The sequence below is a fragment of the Neopsephotus bourkii genome, unplaced genomic scaffold (assembly GCF_033783945.1).
Source record: "Neopsephotus bourkii isolate Nb327-2 ecotype Australia unplaced genomic scaffold, CSIRO-AGI_Nbou_v1 NB_673, whole genome shotgun sequence".
NCBI classification, from domain to species: Eukaryota; Metazoa; Chordata; class Aves; order Psittaciformes; family Psittacidae; genus Neopsephotus; species Neopsephotus bourkii.
Genome location: NW_026901172.1, coordinates 285,237 through 310,648, shown reverse-complemented (window position 1 = coordinate 310,648; position 25,412 = coordinate 285,237). Strand labels below are relative to the sequence as shown.

The 25,412-nt window shown below is 43.4% G+C and overlaps 1 protein-coding gene across 1 annotated transcript; it reads left to right on the top strand.

Moving 5' to 3' along the window:
• Positions 1-1,423: 1,423 nt before the first annotated feature.
• C8B (complement C8 beta chain) lies at positions 1,424-20,579 on the top strand. The gene is made up of 12 exons (XM_061353362.1): positions 1,424-1,656; positions 3,183-3,336; positions 4,347-4,488; positions 5,401-5,542; positions 7,872-8,004; positions 8,844-9,041; positions 11,178-11,418; positions 13,755-13,883; positions 14,814-14,977; positions 17,061-17,214; positions 18,493-18,561; positions 19,964-20,579. Exons 1-12 carry the CDS (start codon positions 1,532-1,534, stop codon positions 20,113-20,115), a joined length of 1,803 nt encoding a protein of 600 aa, XP_061209346.1. The 5' UTR covers positions 1,424-1,531; the 3' UTR covers positions 20,116-20,579.
• The last annotated feature ends 4,833 nt before the right edge of the window (positions 20,580-25,412 follow it).

Below are 25,412 nucleotides of genomic sequence, written 5' to 3'. Positions count from 1 at the left end.
TTGTGTCAGAGGTTGAGCAAGCGATATCACATAACTGCATCTTGGGTTCAGTGTGGGGCAAAGTCATTTGAAACAAAACCTAAGCAAAAAAGGCAAACAAAAGGCTTTGCACAGCCTAAGCCATCTTTCTTAACAGTTTGTCCTCATGTCTAGAGGGCAGTTATTCACTGGCTGTGTTCAGTAACTGAAAAAGCTGGCTGCCTGGAACACAGTCTTTTTACTGGGAGCAGATTCCTACAAGGATTCAGTTAATGTGCTTCCCTGTGTTAAATTGTTATCATCAAGCTGCCAAACTAGAAAGATGCAGCAGCCAATTGCTTATTTTGCAGAGACATAGCTCCACAGTCAGAATAATATCAATTGTAAGGTAACTGTGGCACATTAAGAAGTGCGGTACTTGGCCAAGTAATGCTGTGGTTGTCAGGTTTGTTTTGTATTAGTGAATATGATTGATTTTATATATAGCATCCATCATTCACACAGTGAGCAAATTAAAATGTATTTATTCTTTGTATCACTAAAGCACTCAAAGACTTCTTCCATTGTAAGAAACTGCTGCTAAAAGCCATAGTTGCACACACAGAGTGAGACTGTGTCTCTGCAAAGAACTGCTTGTCCAGCAGAGGAAGGGTAGGAAAATGCAATTATAGTCATAATTTTGATTAGGGAAACACAGATTCAGAAAACTTTTGTCCCTCTAAGATGCTTATTGTAGGTTAAAACTGATTAGGAAAATTAAGGGAAAGACTTGTGTCTCCGGAATAAAGAAGCTGTACCTGAAGTGAGAAGAGGTGCAACAGGCAACTGAACCCTGCAAGGCTTTGAAGACCCTGAGCTTCCTTTGAAAGTCCAACTGAACTGATGGGTATCAGCTCTTGGTGAGTTCTCTGCCCCAGATAGGACTATTTAAGAGAGCAAATGACTCAATATTATAGCTAGGAAACACCAAGACAGTTAATTTGGTACCCTGACAGGTCTTGCTTCTAAGGGTTCAAGACTTCTGATGCATGGAGCAGTGAATCTCTATGGAAGGTCCCAGCCAAGGCTGGGGCTTTTGTCTTTCCCTGCAACTGTAGCCGGAGTGAGGGACAGCAAAGGCCATTCAGGGATGAAGGCTTTCCCTGAGCTGTGAGAATGGCTGCTTATGCCTCATGCCTGGCCTTCCTCTTGAAGACAGACATGAACAGCAGCAATAAATGATTTTGCACTCCATTCCTAGAAAGCCTTTAGTTTACTTTTCACTTCCCTCTTGCCAAGACTCGAGTATGTTTCATTTGTTGAAATATTCATTCTTCCCCATCCCTTGGAAGGAGCATTACACATGAAAGCGTGAATTGCTTCTAGGCAGATCTCTGCTTCCTTCCCACTTGCCTGCAGAAAGCTGCACACCAACGATTGCAACATCTACCTTGTGCATGTGCCAGGTGGTGGTCATCTGCTGTTTACAGTGTGCAGAAACAACCTGGTGATCAGCCTTTTTCTACCTGAACCATTTTCAAACCACCCTTTGGCAGCCAGAACAGGGACGGTGATGGTTCCGAGTCGCCGATGGTACCTTGCAGCGATGAGCACAGCACGCACTGCGTTTGTTCCATACCCTATCACGCTGTTGCTGCTTTACACCCTATTCTGCATCCTAACTGTTCATTGCTTTGGGTAAGTGAATGTTCCTGAAGAAATGTCTGTGAGGTTATATGATATAGAGTGCAAATCAGTGCAGACTCTGCTTTCACATTGTGTGGCACACGATTGCTGTCTTGAGTGATTTCTGTATTTCTAATGAACAGCAAAAGATGTCAGTTTGTGTAGCATTAATGTAGTGTCATCTGTCTGCCTTTAGAGGAGTAATCCTGTTGGTAAACCTGAGATGACAAATCGTTGTAATGTGGAATTCTGCTTGCAACATGCAACCTCTTCCTGTGCTAGCTGCCTGCCAATGTGTTGAAGAGACAGGGCTTTGTTTTCTTTCAGTACATAAATGGCAAGAATATGGCTGATAGTTGTTTCTTTCCCTGCTAGCTAATTCATTTTGCTCTTCCAGAGGAATGTGGTCAATCAGTGACTGTAATCTTTCCAATCTAACTATTTTTCCACTGTTCTCTGAACTTTGAGCTCTGGTTTCATGCCTCAGTGAGCTGATGAGGTTTTATACTTCCTATATTCCATGTGTTTTTTAATATGCAGTAATGGGAGAGCCCCTTGCTAGGCACTGAATTGTACTTGAAGCTTCAGACGATGCTGTTTCTTGTCTTGGTGGATGAATTGGGAGCAGCCCTGGGGTAGTTTACTTGTCAAAGTAGGTATGAAAAGAAACTAATTGTCAACGTTTTACTAAAGCTTCCCACTTAGATTAGGTGCAACAAGGAAGCATTCGTCTGGGAAGAGGATTTAATCAGAAATACTGAGTCTGTCGAAAGAGTAAGCAGCATTTTAGCAGTGGCATCATGGAAACCTAGGAGACAGTTGTCATGTGAGAGGGCGAGAGGGGACTGGGGTTCAGGTTCGTTACTGAGATGAATGGGATTAATGAGTTAATGATTACTGTGAACTGAGAATAGAGTCTAAAGACTAAAGGGTTTGGCCAGCTACAGAAAAAATAGGCTGCTCAGCAAAGGGAGGTGTTTATGCTGGTTATGTGCTGATTGCACACCAGCCCTTAGCATCAGGTCTGGTGTTTGTCATGGACATGTCTGCCCTTGGAGCTGTTTATCATGTACAGCAGCGAAGTACCAAAGTCCTGCCCATATAGCAAGCAGCAGGGGGCGATGGCACAAGGGCAGCAACTGATGGTGCAGATTTTACTGCTGGCCACTTGGCCAAGTTATTTGGTAGGGCTTGCACAGCTTGAGATAAACCCCTAGGCTGGTGGGGACATGGATTGAGTTTCCATGCTAGATCGAACGTATGTCCTGGAGTCACCCCTGCTCAGTGCTCTGCAGGCTTACTCTTGGGCAGTGGGTCTCCTCTTGGGTATTGAAGAGTGGATTGGGTTTCATGTAGAATCAATACCATCATTAAATCAATACCAGTACTGAAATCTAGAGGCTGCATAGAAGATCTGATGAGGTCTAACATGCATTAGTTCCCTTTAGCCAGTAGTTTTGCCTATAGGTAAGCCAAGTTGCTCTGTCCTCACAACTCGGTGGTTTCACACCCTGAAGCTCTTGTGTCATTGAATGCAGTGGTGAAAAAGAGTCCCTTAACCTCAGCGGTACCAACAAGAGCATGGCCAACAGCAGACATGCCCGGTCCGTGAGTGACCTGCCGCAGCCTCGTGATTGCACACTGTCCGCATGGTCCTCATGGAGCCAGTGTGACCCCTGCCAAAAGAAAAGGGTGAGTGTTTGTGGTTTAGGCACAAAGCCTGAGAAACCAGGCTCTTTTGTCTGTGGGGTTGGGCAAAGAGCAGGGAGCTGCCAAGGAAAGCCCTGTGAGGTGAGACTGCAGGCTTTTGCTTTCAGGTGGCTTTTAGCTCTTCAGCTCACCACCCCCCCCTTACTCCAGGCTGTCTCACTGTCCTGATAAGGAGGTGTAAGCCCAGGCTTTGCAGTACCTTTGTGTCCAACACAGTCCTCTTCCAGCATCAGGGAAAAGCACCATCCCCACTAATGGTCCCCCATGGGACCTGGAGATGCTGCCTCTCAGGATTAAGATGCTTTTTCTTGCCTGCAGTGAGCATTTTCTACCTAAGAAGCCCCATCAAATGAAAGTAATGATCTCAGATGCATGAAGAGCAAAATCCCCATTGCTAAAAAGACCTCTGCTAACAAGTTGGAGAAGTCATTCCCAGGCTTAAGCAGGAATAACCAGTGATGGGAGTTGGGAAGAGTGAAGCTTCATATCAAAGAGTTAATCTGAAAAGCTGGGGAAAAAAGGAGGGCTAACATATTGGACGGAGTAATTGACTGCTTCACAGCAGTGTTGTGGGCGGAAAAAATCCCTAATGATGCAGAGGGCCAAGTAAATACACTGACAGAAAATAACAAGGGATGTCGTTACTAGTGCTAATTGAAAGAGAGGAGATGTAACTGAATCCTTCCTTCCTCTTGCAAATGCCTGCACTACTCTGTCAGCCTCATTTAAACAAACTGTCAAAGAAAAGCAAACTTTCCTTCATCCCTTGCAGTCCTCAGTCCTTCTTTAGTAGAATTGAAACTGTGGCACATCAGAAACCTTTGAGATGAGGCACGTTGCGAGCATCACACTTCTTTGCCGACGCTACGTTTTCTAACATGACAGCACTCTTAGATCAGATCTCCCAACACCAAGTTTGTTTTTTTAACTAGGGAAGCGTAAAATTCCCAATTTCTGTGCACTTTGAGTCAATATTTTTTATTTCATCACAGTACAGATTCGCCCGCCTGGAACAACCTTCTCAGTTCAATGGAGATCCCTGTGATTACACTGATAAAGAAACTGAAGACTGTGTTACAAATAATCCTTGCAGGAATAAAGTCAGATGTGATGGTTTTGTGTGTGCAGTTACAGGTAAGGACTTAGGGGGTGAGGAGTGGTGATGCTCAGGTGGCTTCTCTGAAACCGCTACACTGAACTTTCTGCTTCTACATGAGTTTGCAGGGCCAAAGAGATGTCAGGAGTTGACCTTGGTCCAGCCATGTTTATGCTGTGATTTATACCATGTTTATATCAGTGATTTTGAGTGAGCCATCAGACAACATCTATCAGTCTAAAGCATGCCTTTAACATCTCCAAATAGGAAATTAAAGCCCAGTTCTATCAGCAAAACCTGTAGCACAAGTGGATCTAACAGCAACAGGGAAACATGCATTCTTGATACATGGCATGGGGCATCTTTGACACAACGCCCAAGAATACAGTGGGATATGATGGTGGGCCTCATGCCATTTCCCTCCACCCCTATTAACAACTAATTACTCAGGGACACTGTACCAGCATGGGAAAGCAAGACAGCAGTGAGCTGTATCCGAAGGACAACTCAGTAATTATGTACATGGGAAGGGGGGAGGGAAATAATAGCATATACAAGGTATCTGAACCCAGCATGTGTTCTCAAAACGAAAAGATTTTATCAACAGTCTTTTTTTTATACTTCTGTTGAGGTTGTTGATGTTTTTTATAGGTTGAGCAGGGAATTATAAGATTAGGACAGTTTTTAGCCAAGCTGAGCAGGTGGAGTTTGGCAAATCAGTGCAGATAGAGAAGAAATATCTTCCGTACATTATATGACCATTCATTACAGGAGTTTATCGTTTCCAGGCTCTCAGTCAGGGTGTGTGATAGAATCATAGAATCAAAGAATAGTTATGGTTGGAAAGGACCTTAAGATCATCAAGTTCCAACCCCCCTGCCATGGGCAGGGACACCCAGGGAGAGGTGATAATAGATTGGTTTATGAGCAATTTACACCTTGCACCCTAGGGAGATGCATTCCACGGAGGCTGCTTTGCAATGGGGATGATGACTGTGGGGACCAGTCAGATGAAAAGAACTGCAAAAAAGTGTTTAAGAAATGCGACCAGAAGATGGAGCAATACTGGGGAATAGAGAATCTGGCAAAAGGGTAAGTCAGTGAGCTTCATGAAGTGGTTCCTTAGTTAGGGATAAGAATGATCTTATGTGGCTGCAGACATAAATGTTGAACAGAGAAAAGACGCAGCAACTGCTGTATCCAGGAGTTAAGATGTGACAGCCTTTGGGGTCCTGATCCAAAGCCCGATGGGAAAATCCTTATTGACTCTATGAGCCTTTTAGAGAGAAATGAGGTGAGTAAAAGTCCCAGATATACCCAAGGGCGCTTGTGCACCCTGTGAAGACCATCAGCTCAGTTTACAAATGTTGTGCAAGGGCCTGTGTGAGCTCTTTGTGTTGCCAAAACTTGGCGAGTAAAGAGGGAAGTGTCAGCACTGAAGGTTTCTCTGATGTCTATGGGTACTTACACTTAAATGTATCATTGGGAGAGTTTCTGTAATCCAGTTATTTTGCACAGATGGGAATACAGTTAGACTTTGGCCTAATCCAGTCTGTGGGAAGCAGGAATGTCCCATCCTTTAGGAACTGAGAGACTACTTCAAACTGTGACTTTGAAATAAAAGCAAAAGATGGTTTGTTAAAATGTGAAGATAATGCTATATCATTCATTGTAGAGTGACTTAAATCAGCATCTTTGAGCAACCTGGTCTAGTGGAAGGTGTTCCTGCCCGTGGGATGTTTGTGACTAGGTGGTCTTTAAGGTCGCTTCCAACCCAAAACATTCCGTGATTCTATGATCTTGGATTGTCTAACACTGAAACCTGATTTGTATTTTTGAATTGATATTTTTGTATTGTTTTTGGGGGAGGTGAAAATTCCTTGGATATCTTCCACGACAGTGAGAGGTTGTAGAATTTGTGTCCTTTGTGTGAGTGGGGTAGGATGAACCTCCATGCTAGCAAACTCCAGTTTTGAGGGGATTAAAATCCAAGTCTGAATTGATCCAGCTTTTACAGGCTAAAACTGTGGCAACTTTCTGGAAGATCAGACTGTGTGAAAAGAATTTTTTCTCATTCTGCAGGGAAAAAAATGCTTTTTACATAAAAAAAAAAATCACATTGCAAGATAAAAATGATAATTTCCTTCTTGCTCTCCAGAGATGCGGCTGCCTCACATGGCACTGCTGATGCTTTGTACTTCTGGGTTTAATCAAAATTAAAAATAATGTTGGACAATTATAGGAACATGCTTCTCATCTCTTTGAAGCTACACTTGCTCAGTAATTTGCTTTCAGTGGCCTTCCCTTCTTTCCAGCTGATTCTAAAATTAGAGTTAATATTTTACAGCTTCGGAGTCATTATCACGCAAGTCCCTCTCCCCAAAATAAGGAGAGGCAGATCTAATGGAGAACTGGAGTGCTAATAGGGACACAACATGAGCAATTCACCTTCTTTTTGGTGTATTCTCATCTAATGACTTGTTAGTATTTGGGGGTGAGTTTGTGGAGGTGGGTGCCATGTCCTCAGCTCTGTGCTAAGAGGGTGATGTGAGGGGGTCCTGATAGTGAGCAACAGGAGCAATAGGAAAAGCAAATGATGGGGTTTAATCACCTCAGCTAAAAGGGTTGCACTGCTGCATACTTTCTTATGTTAAGATTACTGTCCATTATCCACTAAAATCAAACGGAAGCTTCCCAGTGTTTTCAAGGACAATTGCTTGAGTACCTTTATTTGTGTTCCCTCTACTGACCTCTGGTTGGTCTTTGACCAGCCTGGCAAAGCCTAGGACTGATAAACCAGAACAAAGAAAGGTGAATTAAAAAATAGTATGGATTAATAATACAGGCTGTCAAATCTGTCTTTGAAGATCCTGCTGGTTGCTGCTATACTAGTGCGGGCATTTTGGGATGCTCAGGGTGGGCAGCCTGGTGGGACAGGGGCTTGGCTGGTCCAGTTTTTTCTGCTCTTCCCAGAGAGTTCCAGTACAGACTACAAAAGTTGCCAGTGCTGGTGGCAGGAATCTCTGGTGTTGTTTGTAGCTGGATGTGTAAATCACTTTTCATATTCATCAAAGTGTCCATATTTGACTCTTTTTCCTTCTTGTTAGTCAGTTTTTCTGGAGCAACTGGGTTGGTCAGGCAGGGAAAAGGCAAAACTGTCTTTTGGGTTTCAAAATAAAGAATCATAGAATCCTAGAATAGTCAGGGTTGGAAAGGACCTTAAGATCATCCAGTTCCAACCCTGCTGCCATGGGCAGGGACGCCTCACTCTAGACCATGTCACCCAAGGCTCTGTCCAAGTATGAAACAAGGAGCCCTCAGCCAAAGAGGACAGTCTTTTGCCATTCTCAGCCAAAGCATTTGATCTTTACTTTAAAATAGGTAATAATCTTGGCATTTTGCTGTTATGCTTCATGTACAGGTTAAATATCTTCACAAACAACTTGGAAGGATTAGTTCTTGATCACAGGTACTATGCTGGGGGGTGTTCTCCCCATTATATCATGGACACAAGATTCAGAAAGCCATACAATGTAGAAAGCTACACACCAGAGGTATGTGTCAGATTTGCCCGCAAATATACATGTGTGTATTCCAATAGATTTAGTGTGCAATACTGATAAAGCTTCATTATTAATCATTTTATAAAGCATCACAAAATTCATGATACCCAATGGAATGAGACTGAATTTAACCCTGCTTCTAGAACATCATCATACCCCATGTACTCCTCTCTGTGAAGTTGGACACATCCCCTTACAATGTCCATGTGCACTTGAATAGATGGAAGTGCATCTTTCATGCAAGATGCATGTTCACTTGAACCTTGTCATTGCGAAAACCGAGCCTAACTATCTCAATGCCATCTGTCCAAGAAGGCCCAAAAGCCACTCAGCATTATAGAGTGCCTCAAGAGCCAGGCTGGGAAAGCTGTCCTCGTGCAACAGGCTAGGATGTAGCCACACACCACATGCTTTGTGTGAAAGCTTCAAAGCTGTACTTCAAATGTTATATATTTGACCTTAATGCTTTTGATGGCATAGCATGATATTTTTGAGTGTTGCCCAGTAGGAAACCTTTTCCTTTTAGAATTCATACTTCAATTGATGTCTGTGTTCAAGATTCACCTTCTTTGCATGAGATTGACATACTAAGTAAAAGCCTAAGGTCATTGCAGTACAGAGGAGGTAGTAGCTTTCCTGCTGCTGTAAATCAAGTGTTCTTGAAGTACCAGTGTTAATAATAATAGTGCTTTGCAATTATACAAGGCTTTTCATCTTCAAAGTGCAAGCATTAATTCACAAGTATATTTGTATCTGTATTCCTTCCCTGTGCTTCAGGTATACAACTGCTATGCAGGAAATTAGATGTGTTGTTTTTGCTTTCTTTTTAGACCAAAGGCAAATATGAATTTACAATGACTGAATACGACTCCTACTCAAATTATGAAAGCAGTGTCCTGAAGGCAAAAGCTTCGCAGTCTAGCTTCAGCTTTGGTGTAAAAATACCACGAGTGTTTGAACTTGGTTACAATTCAAATGACAACAGGTTCAAGAAGTTCATTCAAAGGATGAAAAGGTTTTCTTCAACTGTAAGCACTGCTCCACTTAATCCTCTGCTAACATGTTGTCTGTATGGGTGTGTATATCGGTCTGATCCCCATCCTCAGGCCAGCAGCCCTGACTAGGATACATGACATATTTCATCTTGATGGGACTTTACAGCTTGCGTTGGTCAAGTGTTTACTAAGGCCACAACAACTTCATCTTACAGCTTACATGCATCCAGGAGCTTTTCTGTTCACCTGTCGGCCAGGAACCAGACTGCCTGACCTCCAGAGTCAACCACAATCTATCACAATTGTCCAGTGTCCTGCTAGGCAGCCACATTTGGATGTTTGTAGTGAAGTTATTTAGACAGAAAAGAAACTAAGAAGCCACTTCAAATGACCTTTCTTCCATACAGTGGACTTGCTAGTAGATGTACAAGTGACATTGCTAACAGGGTCTTGGTGCTGTACCCTGGCCATGGGGTGTCGTGCACCTTGCCCTGCCAGCCATTAAGAAGTTCTTACTACTGATGCCAAAGGAGTCTGGCAGGTCAGTGTGCATAAGCAATGCTCCTCCAAGGGAATCTGCACAGGTAGAACTGGGGTTTAGCTAATGAACACTGGAGCCCAAGGTTCTCTGCCCTTTGGGTGGGTTACAGTGACTAGTAGAGAAATATGGGGTGAAAGAAGGGCAAATAGGATTTCTGCAGTTCTAGAAATTCTTGCATCTGTACACACAGTCCAGAAACCAGACTGTGATGTGGATGGCTATTGTCATCCACACAATATGCATTTATTGTATGGATGATATTCAGCAGTGTCTGTGCCATCATTGCTGAATGTCATCTCCCACATGAAGAGCCATCCCTCTTTTAGAGGCATCAGCAAGGCAGGAACTATAGCTTCAGTAAATGCTAATGCAAGCAGCAAAGCCAAGGTGTTCAACTGTGGGGCAGCACTGACAATAAAGTAAAACAAAGACTGCTAGCAGGCCTTCCATGGGTTTAATTTTACACAGACACATCCCATTTTACTTGGCTGATGTGGTCTGTCCGCTGAGTACATCATTGACCACATCATTCACGCACAACACAAAATAAGGATGGCACAATCACTTCCAGTCTCATCTGCAGAGATTCGGTCGTAGCTGTGATCTGAGGTGTACTTTAGGCTGGCTGGAGATGCTTTAATCTATAACTCCTAGGACTGGTTTATGAGATTTAGTCTGAGGTAGTGTGCAGCATCATTTGATTTCTCTTTTTTTATCTGTTATTGCAGTAAACAAACCTAGCTCTTGTCAATGCTTTAATAGTAGCACTGATCTATATCTCTCCCTGCAGTATAAAGCACATTTAGGAATGGCAGAGTATTCCATGTTGCTATTAAACTCGCATTTGCTTCCTGCAAAGAGGCCTTTCCCATGACAAGATCAGGGGTGTGTGAGAAGCATTTACATATATCCATAAAGAAACCCAATTTTGTTTTTATTATTTAACCTACAGTGTTCTACATTGAACCCCCCAATGTGCTTGTCCTGCTGGCCCCCAAAAAATGGATGCTAAATCCTTTGAACATAAAAATATACCTCTTCTTTTCCTGACTTTTATGCCAGATATAATATTTATCCCTGTACACATATCTACACAGACATTTAAATACATGTGTGTTTGTGTTTCCTTTTTTCCTCTGATTTTCATTAATGGCATATTCTGTGGAATATAAATATGAATTTGGATCAGAATCCCCATTTTGCATATAAATCACCAGGATTTTAGATTTCATAATCTTTCAGGATAGCTTGTGAGAGGCAAAGGCTGGTCAACATTATTAGGGGTAGAGCAGTCTCAAGGGATGCTGCTTGTGTCCTTGCGCCCTGCATGTGTCAGAGCAGAGCCTGGAGCCTCTGGAGCCCATATCCTAGTCGAGCCCTAAGTCATCACCTTACTTGTAATGGGTGTCTCCCCCTCTTCCTTCTACCCTAATACCCGTCAGAATCCTGATTTTTGGAAACTTTGCTATTAAAAGGTTTGGTTTTGCTAAATTTAAAGATTTCCAGTTGCAAACTTAAATTGATAAATCCTGACCAGCATTAATTATTTAATAGCAAATAACTACGTGCTGTCACAAGAATATCGTCCCTCAGTTCTGGCTTCTTTTGTGCCTCTGTGTTTCTTGTAGTCCAGCAAATTCATTCATGCCCGTTCTGAGCTGGCTGTTGCTGCTTACAAGCTGAAGCCCCGAGCCCTGATGCTGCATTATGAGTTTCTGCAAAGACTCCATCAGCTTCCATCAGAGTACAGCTACGGGGAGTACCGAGAGCTCTACAGAGATTATGGCACCCATTACATCACGGAGGCTACTGTCGGTGGCATCTACGAATACACTTTAGTCATGAACAGCAGTGAGCTCCAAAAGGCAGGTACGTGGTTGTGAAGAAGCTTTGGAACCAGCTTTTTGGTTGGGAAAACCTCTCTGTAGGCACCCAGTGATGGTTCAGGTCTGAGGTCAGAAAACAGACATAGTGGAAAAAGGAGTCAACAACATCTCAAAGAAAACCTGCAGGAAGTATGGGAGTATAAGTGCTTTATGGCAGTGAGTAAAGAGCCTGGTTTTCAAACCATGCTCAGCATCATGGGCTTCCTCTAGCTCTCAAGCTGTGGGTGCTGCCAGTTCACAGAAAAAGGGCCCTGTAGCAAGTATTTTAGGTGACACATTTTGGAGGCTGACAAGATGTTGAGATGAATGAGAATCGTGTAGCTGAATGCTTTTGTTAGCTTTGAAAACCTTCACCCAAGTTCTTTTTCCATTGCTTTTCAAATGACAGTTTTGAAACACCTTTCGCCTCGAGAGCTTTTCCAGCATGTAGGAAACAGTAAATAATTTGCTGGGTGACTCTTGTGCCTGACATTGCTCTTGCTCTTTGACTCTGGCTTCCTTTTCTGCGAGAAATGATGATTGTTGTGTAGGACAGAGCGCGCCGTGTGACATTAATCAATAGCTGCACTCTCTTATTTATTCATTGGCATGGGAGTGAGTAACTGCCTTCGCTGTCTGTTTGCAAAAGCATTTTGTGGGCTCTGCTGTGTGTGACTCAGTTTGCTCTCTGCTGTCTAGGAAGTTGCTTGCTCTGTAGTTAGATACAGCCCAGAGGGACACAATTTAGATTCAGATTTCAGATATTCAAATCATTAGCACTGCCCAATTTCTCAGCTGTTGGTGTGGGCCCATCACAAGCTGTGTTCCTTTGAATTAATGTGAATCACTGTTTGCATCAAAATGCTACTTGTCAGCATGTGCTGACCTGGATGAGGATCCTACAGTAGTACCAACATTTTCACACTACCCCCAGTGCTGAGCTGAGCTGTAAGCTCTCCCTGGGGATCAGTAGGTCTAGTCTGATAATCCAGGTTTTTCCCTTCAAATCCATTATGCTTGTGCTGGAAATCAGGTCTTCTTTTGCAGATGGGAAGAAATTCTTCCCTGTGAGGGTGCTGAGGCACTGGCACAGGGTGCCCAGGGAAGCTGTGGCTGCCCCATCCCTGGCAGTGTTCAAGGCCAGATAGGATGGGGCATGGAGCAACCTGGTTTAGTGGAATGTGACCCTGCCTGTGGCAGAGATTGGAACTGAATGAGCTTTGAAGTCCCTTCCAATCTAAACTGTTCTATGATTCTATCTACTGTCAAACTAGATACTATATCAAAACATCATGTAGTTAGTACTTGCACTTCTCTTACATACAATCCAATATGCCAGATGTGGATGTGGTTCATGTTTTAATGCTTTCAGTGGGAAAGGTGTCAGGAGAGAGGTCTGGATTGTGCTGTACAAGGATGTCATAAAATAGTGGTTCCTGCCCTCAGGTGTACATGACTATGAACATTAATAAGGGCCATCCTATGTCAACCCAAAACTCAGTGCGTCTTCTCTTCTGATCTTGACACTGGCCAGTATCAAATGTATGAGAAGAGCATAAGAGCACGGCAGGCATACAGCAATACTTGTGTTGTGAGCTATGTAAACTCATGTACAAGGTCATTTGTATCATCAAGACATGAGTTTAACTAAAAAAAGTAAAGAATTCAGGGAGAGATGGGGGATTACAACAAAAAAGCAGAGAAAGAAATGAGATACTTGAGTGTCATGGCTGGAGTTTCACCATGATAACTGCTTAAATATTCTTGAGTGTCAGGACAGCAAGGACTTTGGAGGAGAACACAGGAAGGATGTGCAGCTTTTTAGGGCAAATTCTTATATGTCAGGGAAAACCACTGTAGTAGAGCTTTATGGAGAAACTGCTATGAAACAGTTACGGTTCTTCTGACAGCAAAGGACTGGAGATGTGAGGTACCAAAGGGAGGAAAAGCTGCTTCATCTGGTACTCTGAATAAGCCTGGCTCCTGATGATGGGAGTGAGCAGTGAGTAGTCCTTTGTCAAAGACATTTGGTGTTTAAGTCACAGCCGAGGCTCCCACCCATTGCAGCTCTTCATAACCCAATACAGCTGGGTTAGCAATTAAAAGCCTCCTCTTCCAGCATTTACCTTGCATTTCCCCTCGGTTTCAGAGTTCTAGAAAAGGCAGAGATTTAATTTCATAGTATATAGATCTGTTAAATATTCAAAAAAAAAAAAGGCTTCTTCATCGCATCTTTTTTTCCCAAAGGCAAAATACTTATCAACTCCCATTTTCTGTGTAGATGGACATAAACCATCAAACATTTCTATTAAAACTCCACATTTTTGGTGTCTATTTAAGGTTTTTCTCTGAGTGATGTCCAGAAATGTGCACAGCGTGGCTTTAACATTGGTGTAAATATTTACAGCGTCTATCTGAGTCTTGGAATAACTGCTGCCGGCTGTAAATCCCTTCTAAAAGAGATTGGAGGTAAGCATGAAGCACTTCTCCCATTTGATTTCTAACATTTGTCATAGTGAAAACACGGTTTTGTGGTCTTGTCTGCTTAGCAGAGGTGTAGATGTCTCAAAGCTTGGTTATTTGCTGGGTAGAGAAGAAATATCTGTTCAGTGTCCCAAAGAAAAGCAGGGACAGATCAACCATTACCCGGCTGGTTGATGGTTGCCAATCAACCCATCTCTCAGCAGAGAACCCAGCATGCTCTTTTTTACACCCAAAAAAAAACCCAAATGGGGGAAACAGGGAGGTAATGGTTTTGTGGAAGCCTCAGGGGACATCTGGGAAGCTGGGGTTGTTGCAGTGGGAGGAGGATGCACCTGAAGACATGCAGAGGAGAGCAGGCAGTATTCATGGTGGTGAGGAGCATCGGGCTGTAGAACGACCTGCAAGCTTAGAACCATAGGGAGGAAACTTAGGATCAAGATATATGGTGCAGGACAGGAGTGTGGGAGTGCTGCTGCAAGGAGGGCCCAGGGTATGCAGGGTAGGAAACCAGGCTACAGGTGTGGCCTTTTTCTCTTCAAGAGGCCCATTTTTGCCCTCTCAGTGGGACAGGTCATATACAGGGGTGTTTAACTGTTAGCATTTAACTCAATATCTTGTATTCAGAATATCAGTATCTTGTACTAGGAAGAACTTCTCCCCTGTGAGGGTGCTGAGGCGCTGGCACAGGGTGCCCAGAGAAGCTGTGGCTGCCCCATCCCTGGCAGTGTTCAAGGCCAGGTTGGACACAGGGGCTTGGAACAACCTGCTCTAGTGGAAGGGGTCCCTGCCCATGGCAAGGATTGGAGCTGGATGAGCTTTAAGTTCCCTTCCAACCCAAACCAGTCTGGGATTCAACTGCAATCCACGAAGACATACCTGAGCAAAGCTGGCCACTTCCTGAATGCATTTTTGCAGACAGCACCTCCAGAAAACAGTATGTGGAAGATTTCATCGTCCTCATTCGTGGTGGAGCAAGTGAACACATTACTTCATTGGCTTACAAAGACCTGCCAACGGCTGCGCTCATGCAGGAGTGGGGAGATGCTGTACAGTACAACCCTGAAATCATAAAGCTAAAGGTACTGTACCCATCACTTCATTCGGCCTCACTTGGCAGAGCAGCTTGGAGAACTCTGTGCTTGAGTAAACAGGATTTAAAGAAAACAGGGAGATTTATGGGGCAAATGATAGATGTGTGTAATGCAGATTAGTTTCTCTAAGACTGGGTGTTCAGAAAATCAAAGGTGTGATGTGTTGGAAGTATGTGAAGTAAACAGCTTTAACCCTTCTAACTTGGTGATGCAGATGTGGTCACTTGCTGCCTAACAGGCAGATCAGACGATGAATCTTCTGCTTTACCAATGTATCACTTATCAAATCATACGTATCTGGCAGCTTATATTTTATAAGAACATTTCTGTTCTTGAAACTTCAGCCTTCCATGAGCACTAGTGACTATTCAGCAGCGATTCTCTGGTTCAGAGGGTCAGGTAGCTCACCATCCATGCCTGGGTGTTCGTGCAGCTTAGATAACCTCAGAAATACAAGTTAGGTTTTGAAAAGTGAAAGGGTTTTGATCCTGAAGAGGTTTAGAACTGCAGGGCACTGTAAGAGTAAGTGAGTAGAAGTATGTCGCTATTCTGGCTCATCATTTTTAATGTCAAAATAAGCTCACTCAGAGTGAATAGTACAGAGGTTTGAGAAAATATCCTTTTAAACAGGAGTTTGGACTGGTAGTGTTGGAAGTTAATTCTATTATTGTATTTGATTTAATGGTGAAATTCAATTTTAGGCGGCAAATCTATTTGTAAAAGGTGCTTGTTGCTCATTGAAAATCCCGACATTACATTAAAAAAGAGATGAATTCTAAAAAACTATGAAACAAAGCAAAAATCCCTATTTTGGAAACACAGCCAGTGCCTGCCTAGCACTTGATGCAGCAGAGGTGGCTTTCCCAAACCCCTGGTGTGCTGTGGACTGACCTTTCAGAAGTGCCCTGGGAGGTCTGTGGGCAGGAGACAAGAGAGCTGCAACCATCTGTGCTAGATCCCACGTACAGAAAATGCTCCCACAAGAAATGGTGATGTTCTTTGTCTTGCCTGGCATCAGTGACCAGGCTGCCCAGTGGACTGATGTAATTTGGATCTGGTTATCTATAATCCTTCATTTCCATACCAATATCCCTGTGGGGCTTGAAGATCAAAAGTACCAGCAGAGTGTGACTAAATGTCAGCCCAAGAATGCTTAGTTAGGGAAAACTAAAGCAAATCAGTTCATAAATCATCTGCTGAAGGGACTTGGCAGGTCACTCTTAGTGTATTTCCTCATTTGTATGATCTGAATTCAAAAGGCAAAGTATGGATCACATAATTGATGAAGAGAGGATGTGCAGCAGGAGGAAATGAGCATTATTTTATTGAAACATTCTTCTATTTCTTGTAGACTGAACATGCCTCTGGCATGAGTGGGTGACTGGCAATATTGAGACCATTCTTTAACTTTCCCTTGTTCTCAGGGGAAAAACAGATGAGTAGGTCGAAGTCTTATGGGTCCCTGCTGCATGTTCACTGTATTCTGCACCCCCCATATCTTCTGCCACTGACCCCATCTGCAGATGAAGATCACTATCCTCTCCCTTCTGAAGACAGTGAAAACCCGTATCTTGGCTTCACAGGGAGAAATCAGCCTTCAGATGTGAAGTGGTTATAGTGAAAGTGCCAATTTGAATGCCTGTGACCATGGCTGACTGTGGCTGTGCTGTGTGGCTGTAGGAGGAATGAAGGAGATTCTTGTGAGTGGGTTTTGGGGGGACCTTCTTTAAATCAGAGTGAGAGGCGCTCAGGTGACAAGTTTGAGCAAACTGATAGGAAAATGTCAATATCAAAAGAATGGATGAGAAAGGATTCAGTGAAACTTTTTTGCCATTTTGTTAACTAACTTGTGTTTCGTTATGCATTTGCAACTCCTTTGGTGTCATAAACCAGGGGAAGGATCCCTGTGAGTATTCCTGATGTCGTTACCTTGTCATTTGCAGGGTTTAGGGGAATACTAACGGGAAACCTGGAGCCTTTATTTCCCTCTCCAGCTGTACTACCACCGAGCCCAGCGATGCTCACACCATCTTAAATCTGGTTTTGAATGCAGTTTCTTCCCTCCCTGTAGGCAGAGCCTCTGTATCAGCTGGTGACTCCAACTGACTTGGCTAATGCAATCACCATAAAAGAGAACCTGCGACGGGCTCTTGATGAGTTTCAGATGGAGACGAGTTCTTGTCGCTGTGCTCCCTGCCACAGCAATGGCATCCCCTTTCTGCAAGGTGGGTGGATTTTGCACCTCTTCCCTATGAATGAAATGAGCTGGGAATATGTGGGGAGTGAGTAAGGTTGGTAAGTGATCTGCTCTTTCGTTTCTCCTGTCACTTCTTTTCCAGGTAATTAATTTTTTGTATCTAAGTTGGTCTATTTCTTCAGTGCCTCCAGTAAGTAAAGCTGGTAAAGTCGAGGGATGTGTCTTTGTAAATGGGGGTGACCATCTGTATCAGTTTTGTGGAAGAATTTGTTCCTTCTCAGTTATGCATTAAAAAAAAAAAGCCTTGACATCTTTAAGTCTCCTCCTTTGCTTTTAAGACTGCATCCATCCTCCTAGAGAAGTGACTACTGTCTCAGCATTAATTAGTGTTTGTAAAAGCGTTTTGAAGATGAAAAGCACCATACAAGTGCCAAGCGCAGTTAGCACCATCACCTCCCCCCACTTCTAGTAGAAGCTGTCCTCCTTTGTAAGCAGGTTGTGATTTAAAAATGAAGGGGAAAAATAATCAAATTGAATGAAAACTGCACTGCTTAAACAGAGAGATATGATGTGATGAGAGCTTCTAACAAAAGGACCATTCTGTCAAGTGCCTAATTCCAATCTGCATCTGCAAAAGTCCTGATGAGAACCGTTATCATTTAAATGTATCATCTAATGCAGAAACCATCCTTTCACATACCAGCTAGTTGATTGTAGAACTTAAAGGATTTTTCTCGTGATTATCCTTGTTTAACTAACTTTTTAGGAGCTGAATCAGGTTAGAGTTTCTTTTAGGATCTTCTCAACAAGAGGTTTTAAATGACCATTTATTTTCCTAAGTGGGAGATCCCATTCTGCTGTGGGATGCACATCCCAGCCCTGGGCAGCCAAAGTGGGGTTACACGGACTTTTCCTCTGCCACAAAGCCAAGCTGGAATACTCCTGTCCTAGATGCTCATTCTTGATCCTGCAGTTTGCTCCCTCTCAGCTCTACCAAGATAATCTCCTTTGGAGAGGAGCAGAGGGACTCTGTGGTATCCTGGATTGCTGAATTGCTACACTGATGTAGTTGAGGTTGAGCTGCAATAGCAGCGATGGGAACAAATGACCAGGAAGGTGAGAGGGATGGCAGGGTAGTCACAGCTCCCTGCTTTATTGCTGTTTTATACTCTCACCATTAGAGAAAGATGCTGATAATTCACCTGCTGTCCCTTCCCCACAGAAGATGAAGCCCTGAAAACAAATGGGCATCTGGAGGGAGCTGTGACCTGAAGTCTCTAGTCCCACCATCTCTGCTTACTTTCAGGAACCGAGTGTGAATGCTTGTGTCCCCTTGGCTACAGTGGCACTGCCTGTGAGATCAACGAGAGGAAAGGTAAGGTGGACCCCAGATCCATGGAGACAGTCCCAGATATATTTAGGAGTGTCCAGGGATGGCACCTGATGGATGGGGAGTAATGTGCTGTCTGTCCCTGCTATGCCCAGCCCAATTGACAAGGTGTTAGGGTTCTGCAAAGGTGACAGATATGCTTTGCCTGTCCTCTTCTATATTTCTTTGCCACTCACAGGGGGGTGGCTTTATTTTGCAGTGCTAACATGCATAAATGTCCTGGCATTTGTATCAGAATACAAACTCCTACCTAATTTACAATCCACGACAAGCCTCAGGTTTCCAACAGCTCTGTTTCTTAAGTTTTTCCCTTTGATACAGCCAGTATGTTGCAAACTGGTTTCCCCCAGATATGCTACCATGCATTTTAATCTTTAAATCTTATTATGTTGTTTTGAAGCATTTACTGACGCTTCTTGGTCACTTTTCTATCACTGCTGCCTTCCAACTGATGCTCTTAACTCCTAGTTTAGGATGATGGGTGGATTTAATCATTTTGTTTACTTCTTCCAGCTCGTTGATTTAGGTGCTAAATAATACCAGATCTCAGGCACTCAGAGCTCTGGCACCATCCCACAATTTGATGTACTGCATCTCTCATTGAGCTTTGTTTACAGTCTGTTATCCAGTATTCATTCTGTATGACTGCGTCCCAACTAAGCCAAGCTGAAAAGTGTTTTAAGCCAAGATTTCACCAAGCAGAGGGTCAATTTTGTAGGTGTTTCTAAGGAATTCTACGAAACTTTAAACTGTGGAGTCTCTTACACCTTGTTCCAGTCTGCTTACCACACACGTAATCGAATCTGACCCTCCCAAAGACTCAAATCCACCCACTTGTCAACATATAACTTCTTTCCTCACACCCCTTTCATCCTTTTATGTATTGCCTCCAAGTTCAGCTCCGTGATTCTCAGGATTTTGAATTCATGTCACTCACATGCTCAGGGTCCAGAAGAAATGGTGTAACAGGAAAAGCGATGGGTAGAAAACTGAATATTCAAGCTGTTGTTCATTGAAGAAGAACACTCTAACATTTCCCCTAGCACTTCAGAATGTGGCTGACATGAGTTTAGTTGCTGTTTTTCTTACCTAGCCTTGACTAAGTCAGAGAGAGAAACATCCTACAAGCAAATATAAAGCTAATCGGGTTTTTTCCCTTGTCCTTGCTGTATAAAGTATAGCTTGAATGAACACCAGAAATATTGCACAGAGAATTAACATCTTTAAAACAATCACTCTTTCTTGTTGACTCAAGTATATTCTTTAGTGGTGTGGACAGGGGCAGAGCTGTTTGTATTAAATATGATTCATGGAAGCTGACAGCTATTCCCATGGAAAGAGCTGCTCTATTCTGACAATTCTTCTGGCTTTGGGTTCTTCTTTGCAGATGCTGCCATTAATGGAAACTGGGGTTGCTGGGCCAGCTGGTCTCCATGTTCAGGAGGTCAACGAACAAGGAAACGACAGTGCAACAACCCTGCCCCACAGAATGGTGGTTCATCATGCTCAGGGCCTGATGCTGAGACTGTTACTTGTTAGAGGGAATCATTAGGAACTTACACAGAACTGATGAGCAGTTTGCAAATGGAGTTGGAGAATGTCATCTGACTGGCTTATTAAGTTGGCCTCAATCTGCTTATGAGTTTCACCCAAGTGCATTGAAGTTGGAAGCACTTCAGAAGATGTTGGGAACTGGATGTGTGTTACAAATCACACCTTCAGACATGCTTTGCAGTTGTCTCATGGGACTGAATGTGCTTACTCTTCTTAATAGTTTTACTTTTCTCTGTTTTTATTGCAATGGGCTGAGACAAGCTTCATCTCCTGCCTTCTTTGGTAGCTCATGATTTTAAATTTCACTTGTCTTGTTTGTGAAGGTTCCTTTGAGATAAGGAAAGACTGTTTGATCTTACGTGCACCAGAATGTGCACTAATATGCAGCTTCTGTGAAGGAGCTGTGTGATATGGAGCAAAATACAGCATATTAAAATCTAAATCTCAACAAGCACAATAGTATCTCATGTGACATTTAAAGCTGCTGTGCCTCGTACCCCAGTTTCCCAATTTATTGTATTTAACTTTAAATGTCCATTGTATTAGAGATTGTCTTGAAAGACCGAAAACTGAATTGGGAAGAACAGCCTGGGGACACCAGTGTTGTTAGACTATATAGCAGTCGTATTCCTCCTGCAGCAATGAGCTTCCTCCTGTGCATTGCTTGAAGTAGAACAGATATACTGAGAGTATTGGATATGCCCTGGTATGCTCAGATACACCGAGGCTCTGGTTCTCTTGAAAGGGAGGGAAGGATAGGGGGATGCTGCTTGGATGGGGAACTGGAAAGCAGCTATTGCTCCTTCTGCTTCTCGGGGATATTGGAAGGAAGGTGAGATCGCTACATGTGCAAGATGAGCAGCCAGCTTTTCTGCCATGGGCAGGATAAATGGAACATCTTGGAACAAACATCTTTGCACATCCCCTGAGGTCTTCTGCCTTTAGTAGTTGCCTCTGCCCCAAGCAGGCTCTGGTGCATTGGTTTGATCCCATGAAATCCTGTATTTCAGCAGCTGCATTGTTAATCCACTCAGGCTAGGACATCTGAGATGGAAAGAGTTTGCTATGAAAAGACTCAAAGCCTAGTGAATGGTTTCCCCTTTGTTACTGTCCCTGGAGCTGTGCATTGCAATCCAAGTAAAGCAAAAGAGAAACGTGTAATGTAATACTGTGCACTATTTCATGACTGACCTGAGCCTGGATCATTCCAGGGACTTTTCCTATGGCCCTATTGGTGGTTAATGATTTTTCACAAAGACATTTGATGGGGCACCATGTAAAATAACCAGCAACAGCTTTGCTCCAGGAGAATGATTCCACCAGTGCAAAGTTGTTTATAAGTGTTGTGAGTCTTCTAACATTTGCAAGGTCAAACGCTATTCCGAAGGTTTCTAGCAATGCTGGTGATGATGGGTTGGTATCATCAGTTCCTCTCCTTTCAGGCTGACGTTGTCTAAATGTAACAACTCAGGCTCTCTGACATCTGAACAATGGAACATGCATTTAGTTGTAGCCCTCATGCCGCCTCCACACTTATTGACAAGGTTTCTGTGACAGCTTTAAGAAAGGAAGAGCACATTGCATATGTAAAAGAAGAGTGCTCTGTACTCATTATGGGCTTCATAATGGAGCTGCCAACCCGAAACATTTCTGTTATCCACTGTGTCGCTGTGATATCTTTTGTCTGATAAAGATTTGTCAAAGAGGATCATTTTGGGTCATGGTCAATGAGGTCACTGTTTATGTGAAGTATGTTATTCTTCAGAGATTCCTAAAGGGACACTTTGGAAGCTCTGCAGCAGAGAACCCTGGCCATGGTTCATGGGTGCCTGTGAGGACAGATACTGCAGTGTGGTTGCCTGCCCTTCTTGAGAAGCATCAATGTAATCTGATTAAGGAAATTTCCTAGATGAGTCAAGTGGCTTTGGTAAATGTGACCACCTCTCCGGATCATCAAGCTGGAGCAAGCACTCTGACACATAGCCATGGCACATCTGTCCACTGCTGTGGCGAGGAGAGCCAAATGTAGGAACCTCAATTTGAACTGCTGCTCCCACATCAGAAAAGCCCAGGGTTTCTGAAATGGAAGTGCCTGGGTTTGGATAGTTAGCTGGGGTTTTGGAGGAAGAGAGGGGAGATTTGACAATCATAGAATCATAGAATGTTTTGTGTTGGAAGGGACCTTAAAACTCATCCAGTTCCAACCCCCTGCTACAGGCAGGGATATCTTCCACTATCCCATCTGCTCTTCGATATCAGCAGGACAGTCTAACTGAAGTATGATTTCAGTAGTGGTTGAATATGGAGCCTAAAGGCTTAGAAGGCTCCCATAAAGGACGTAACTTTATCGTGTCCTTGTGATTTTGTGCTTTGATTCAACTAACTAATGATTTATTATGACCTGGAGGGTAATAAAATATACTGTGCTGAAGCTTTTATTGTTTCATTTTGGTATGCATTAAATTTTGGTACTATCTTTTACTGGTGTTTCTAACTTCCCCCTTCTGTGTAAGCTTAGATTAATAACCCACACATGAAAACAGGAAGGCAGCAGGCAGGTTGTGTGCATGTTCTGCACTGGTTGTGCTGCTCTAGACAATTTCTCTGGTTAAACCACTTGTCACAATGGGCTTTACTACATCCCATATCATGTTCTCACATAATGAAAAGATATCTAGTAATTTCTCAGAAAAGAAATACAGGAACCATGGAGAAGCTGTATTTTCTTCACCTCCATGCTTGAAAACATTGCTGCTGTGATTTATGTTGGATCCGGCCAATGTGGCTCAGGCAACTCCCGAAAGAGTATTTTAGGTAAGTTGTAATTGTCACATCGAGATCTCCCAGGACAAAACCAGCTTGTCTTTTGCAGCCTCTAACATCTCCATCAGCAGTGGGTAAATCAGACTGATTTCCAGCCTGGATTCACATGCTCCCTGTCTTCTCATATCACAGCGACACTTTACATTTACCTGTGAGGCTGGAATATGATCTAGGCTGCAGCTGGGGACTTGCAAACCCTGTGGTAGCTGTAGTATTGCTAAAATACTCTACCATGCTCCTGTTTCTCCCACTATCAGATGGATGTAATTGTTCCTTCCCAGGTTCTCACCCTGAAAGACAGTTTTTCTGGAAAGACCCAGTGAGTCCATGCAGAGGTGTTAAGAGTCCCCAGATTTCCAACTCCTAGTTCTTTTACTTTGATGGCTAAAGAGCCCAGTGAGCACCCAAGATAGCAGCCAGATTTCAGGTCCAATTACTCCTGTAGATTTGCCTTCTATATCATAGAATTACAGAATAGTTAGGGTTGGAAAGGACCTTAAGATCATCCAGTTCCAACCCCCCTGCCATGGGCAGGGACACCTCACACTAAACCATGTCACCCAAGGCCTCGTCCAACCTGGCCTTGAACACTGCCAGGGATGGAGCATTCACAACCTCCCTGGGCAACCCATTCCAGTGCCTCACCACCCTAACAGGAAAGAATTTCCTCCTTACATCCAATCTAAACTTCCCCTGTTTAGGTTTGAACCCATTACCCCTTGTCCTGTCACTACAGTCCCTAATGAAGAGTCCATCCCCAGCATCCCTATAGGCCCCCTTCAGATACTGGAAGGCTGCTATGAGGTCTCCTCGCAGCCTTCTCCAGGCTGAACAGCCCCAACTTTCTCAGCCTGTCTTCATACAGGAGGTGCTCCAGTCCCCTGATCATCCTCATGGCCTCCTCTGGACTTGTTCCAACAGTTCCATGTCCTTTTTATGTTGAGGACACCAGAACTGCACACAATACTCCAGGTGAGGTCTCACGAGAGCAGAGTAAAGGGGTAGGATCACCTCCTTTGACCTGCTGGTCCTGTTTTACTACCCCCTTGCTTTTCTAAATGAACAAAAATAGAGAGGAAGACAGTAATTATTACCATTATAAACCTGTATTTTTACTTATTTGTAATGCAGGACCAAGAGTCTCGCTGTTGATGGAGCAGCACAGCAAACGCCAGTCCCTCCACAAGCTCTTCAGAATGATGCGTTTCTTTTGTTTCAGGTTTTTGAGGTAGGATTAAATCTTTTCTATCCTGTGCCTCTGCATTACAGAGTATAAAGAGGAAGACAATATTTTTTTGAGCTGCTCCTGCTGGGGAATTTTTGCCTGCTCTAAAATCACCAGCTCAAAGGGATGCAGGCGTTTGGGCAGTCAGCGTGACATTGACCCCGAGGTAGAAAACAACTCTGTCTCAAGCACTGCCCTTATCTACTCTTCTGTTAGCTGGTTATCTGGAGACTGCACCTTGCCACCTCAGGTGTATTGTCATCAATCATTTGCTATTTTCTTTTGCGTACTGGTTCCTCTCTGCCCTTCCTTTGTTAATAACCCAGTTTGCCTATATCCATAAAAATATCTGATTGTGATACCATTTATCCAAAGCACCATACATCCATCATGTACTTATGAGCGTGATAAACAAGGTCTCCTGGGAAATATGCCGCAAGAAATATATAGGATAAATAACTATATCAAATGTATGTCAGTGTGCAAGAGAGGAAAATCCATTCATTAAAACCAGGGTGGAACTGCAGTGTTTTATTGTACCCTCCAAGCTTTTAGTTTAAGTAAGAAATGCACGTTTTTGCTGCTTATCTCATCTAGCACAACTCTCATGCTGGCCACTTCAGCATGAGATATATTAGCTGCTTTGACTGGCATTGTAAATGTGTAATTGCTCATAATCTGTTTTTCTTTCCCCTCAGACCTTACAGGCAGCTTCTCCCTTTCTTTTGGCTTCAGCTTCACTGCTCCCGAGTTTCAGCCCTGTGGATGCCTGAGCCTGGATGCAGCAGGGGACTGGAGTGGGAGGACAGGGGCTGCATCCAAGCTGCCTTTGGCATTTGAAGGAGACCCTTGGGTTTGTATTTCATTGCCTGGGCAGCAAGGTGAACAGGGAGGATGCACAACTGCAGGTAAATCAGAGGTTATTTGCTCTTATTTTTATATGCTTCATGGTGGTATTTCCCATTTCTTTATCACTTGGATTTATTCTTTTTCTGTGGTTCTGCAGCCTGTGATCTGCCCTTCTAGAAATGCACTAAAAGCAGAGGATGCAGGCTGCCTTCCTGCAGGCTCCATCCTTCCCCAGCCTCCAAGGCATCAGATCTTCCTGTTCATTAATTTTTTTCCCTCTAGTCCCAAAAGGAGCATACTCAGCTTTCTAGCTGAGGTGACTTTATACTCATTTACTTTCAGTCATTGCCCTGAGTCCTAAGCAGTCAGTGTAAAGGTAAGAATT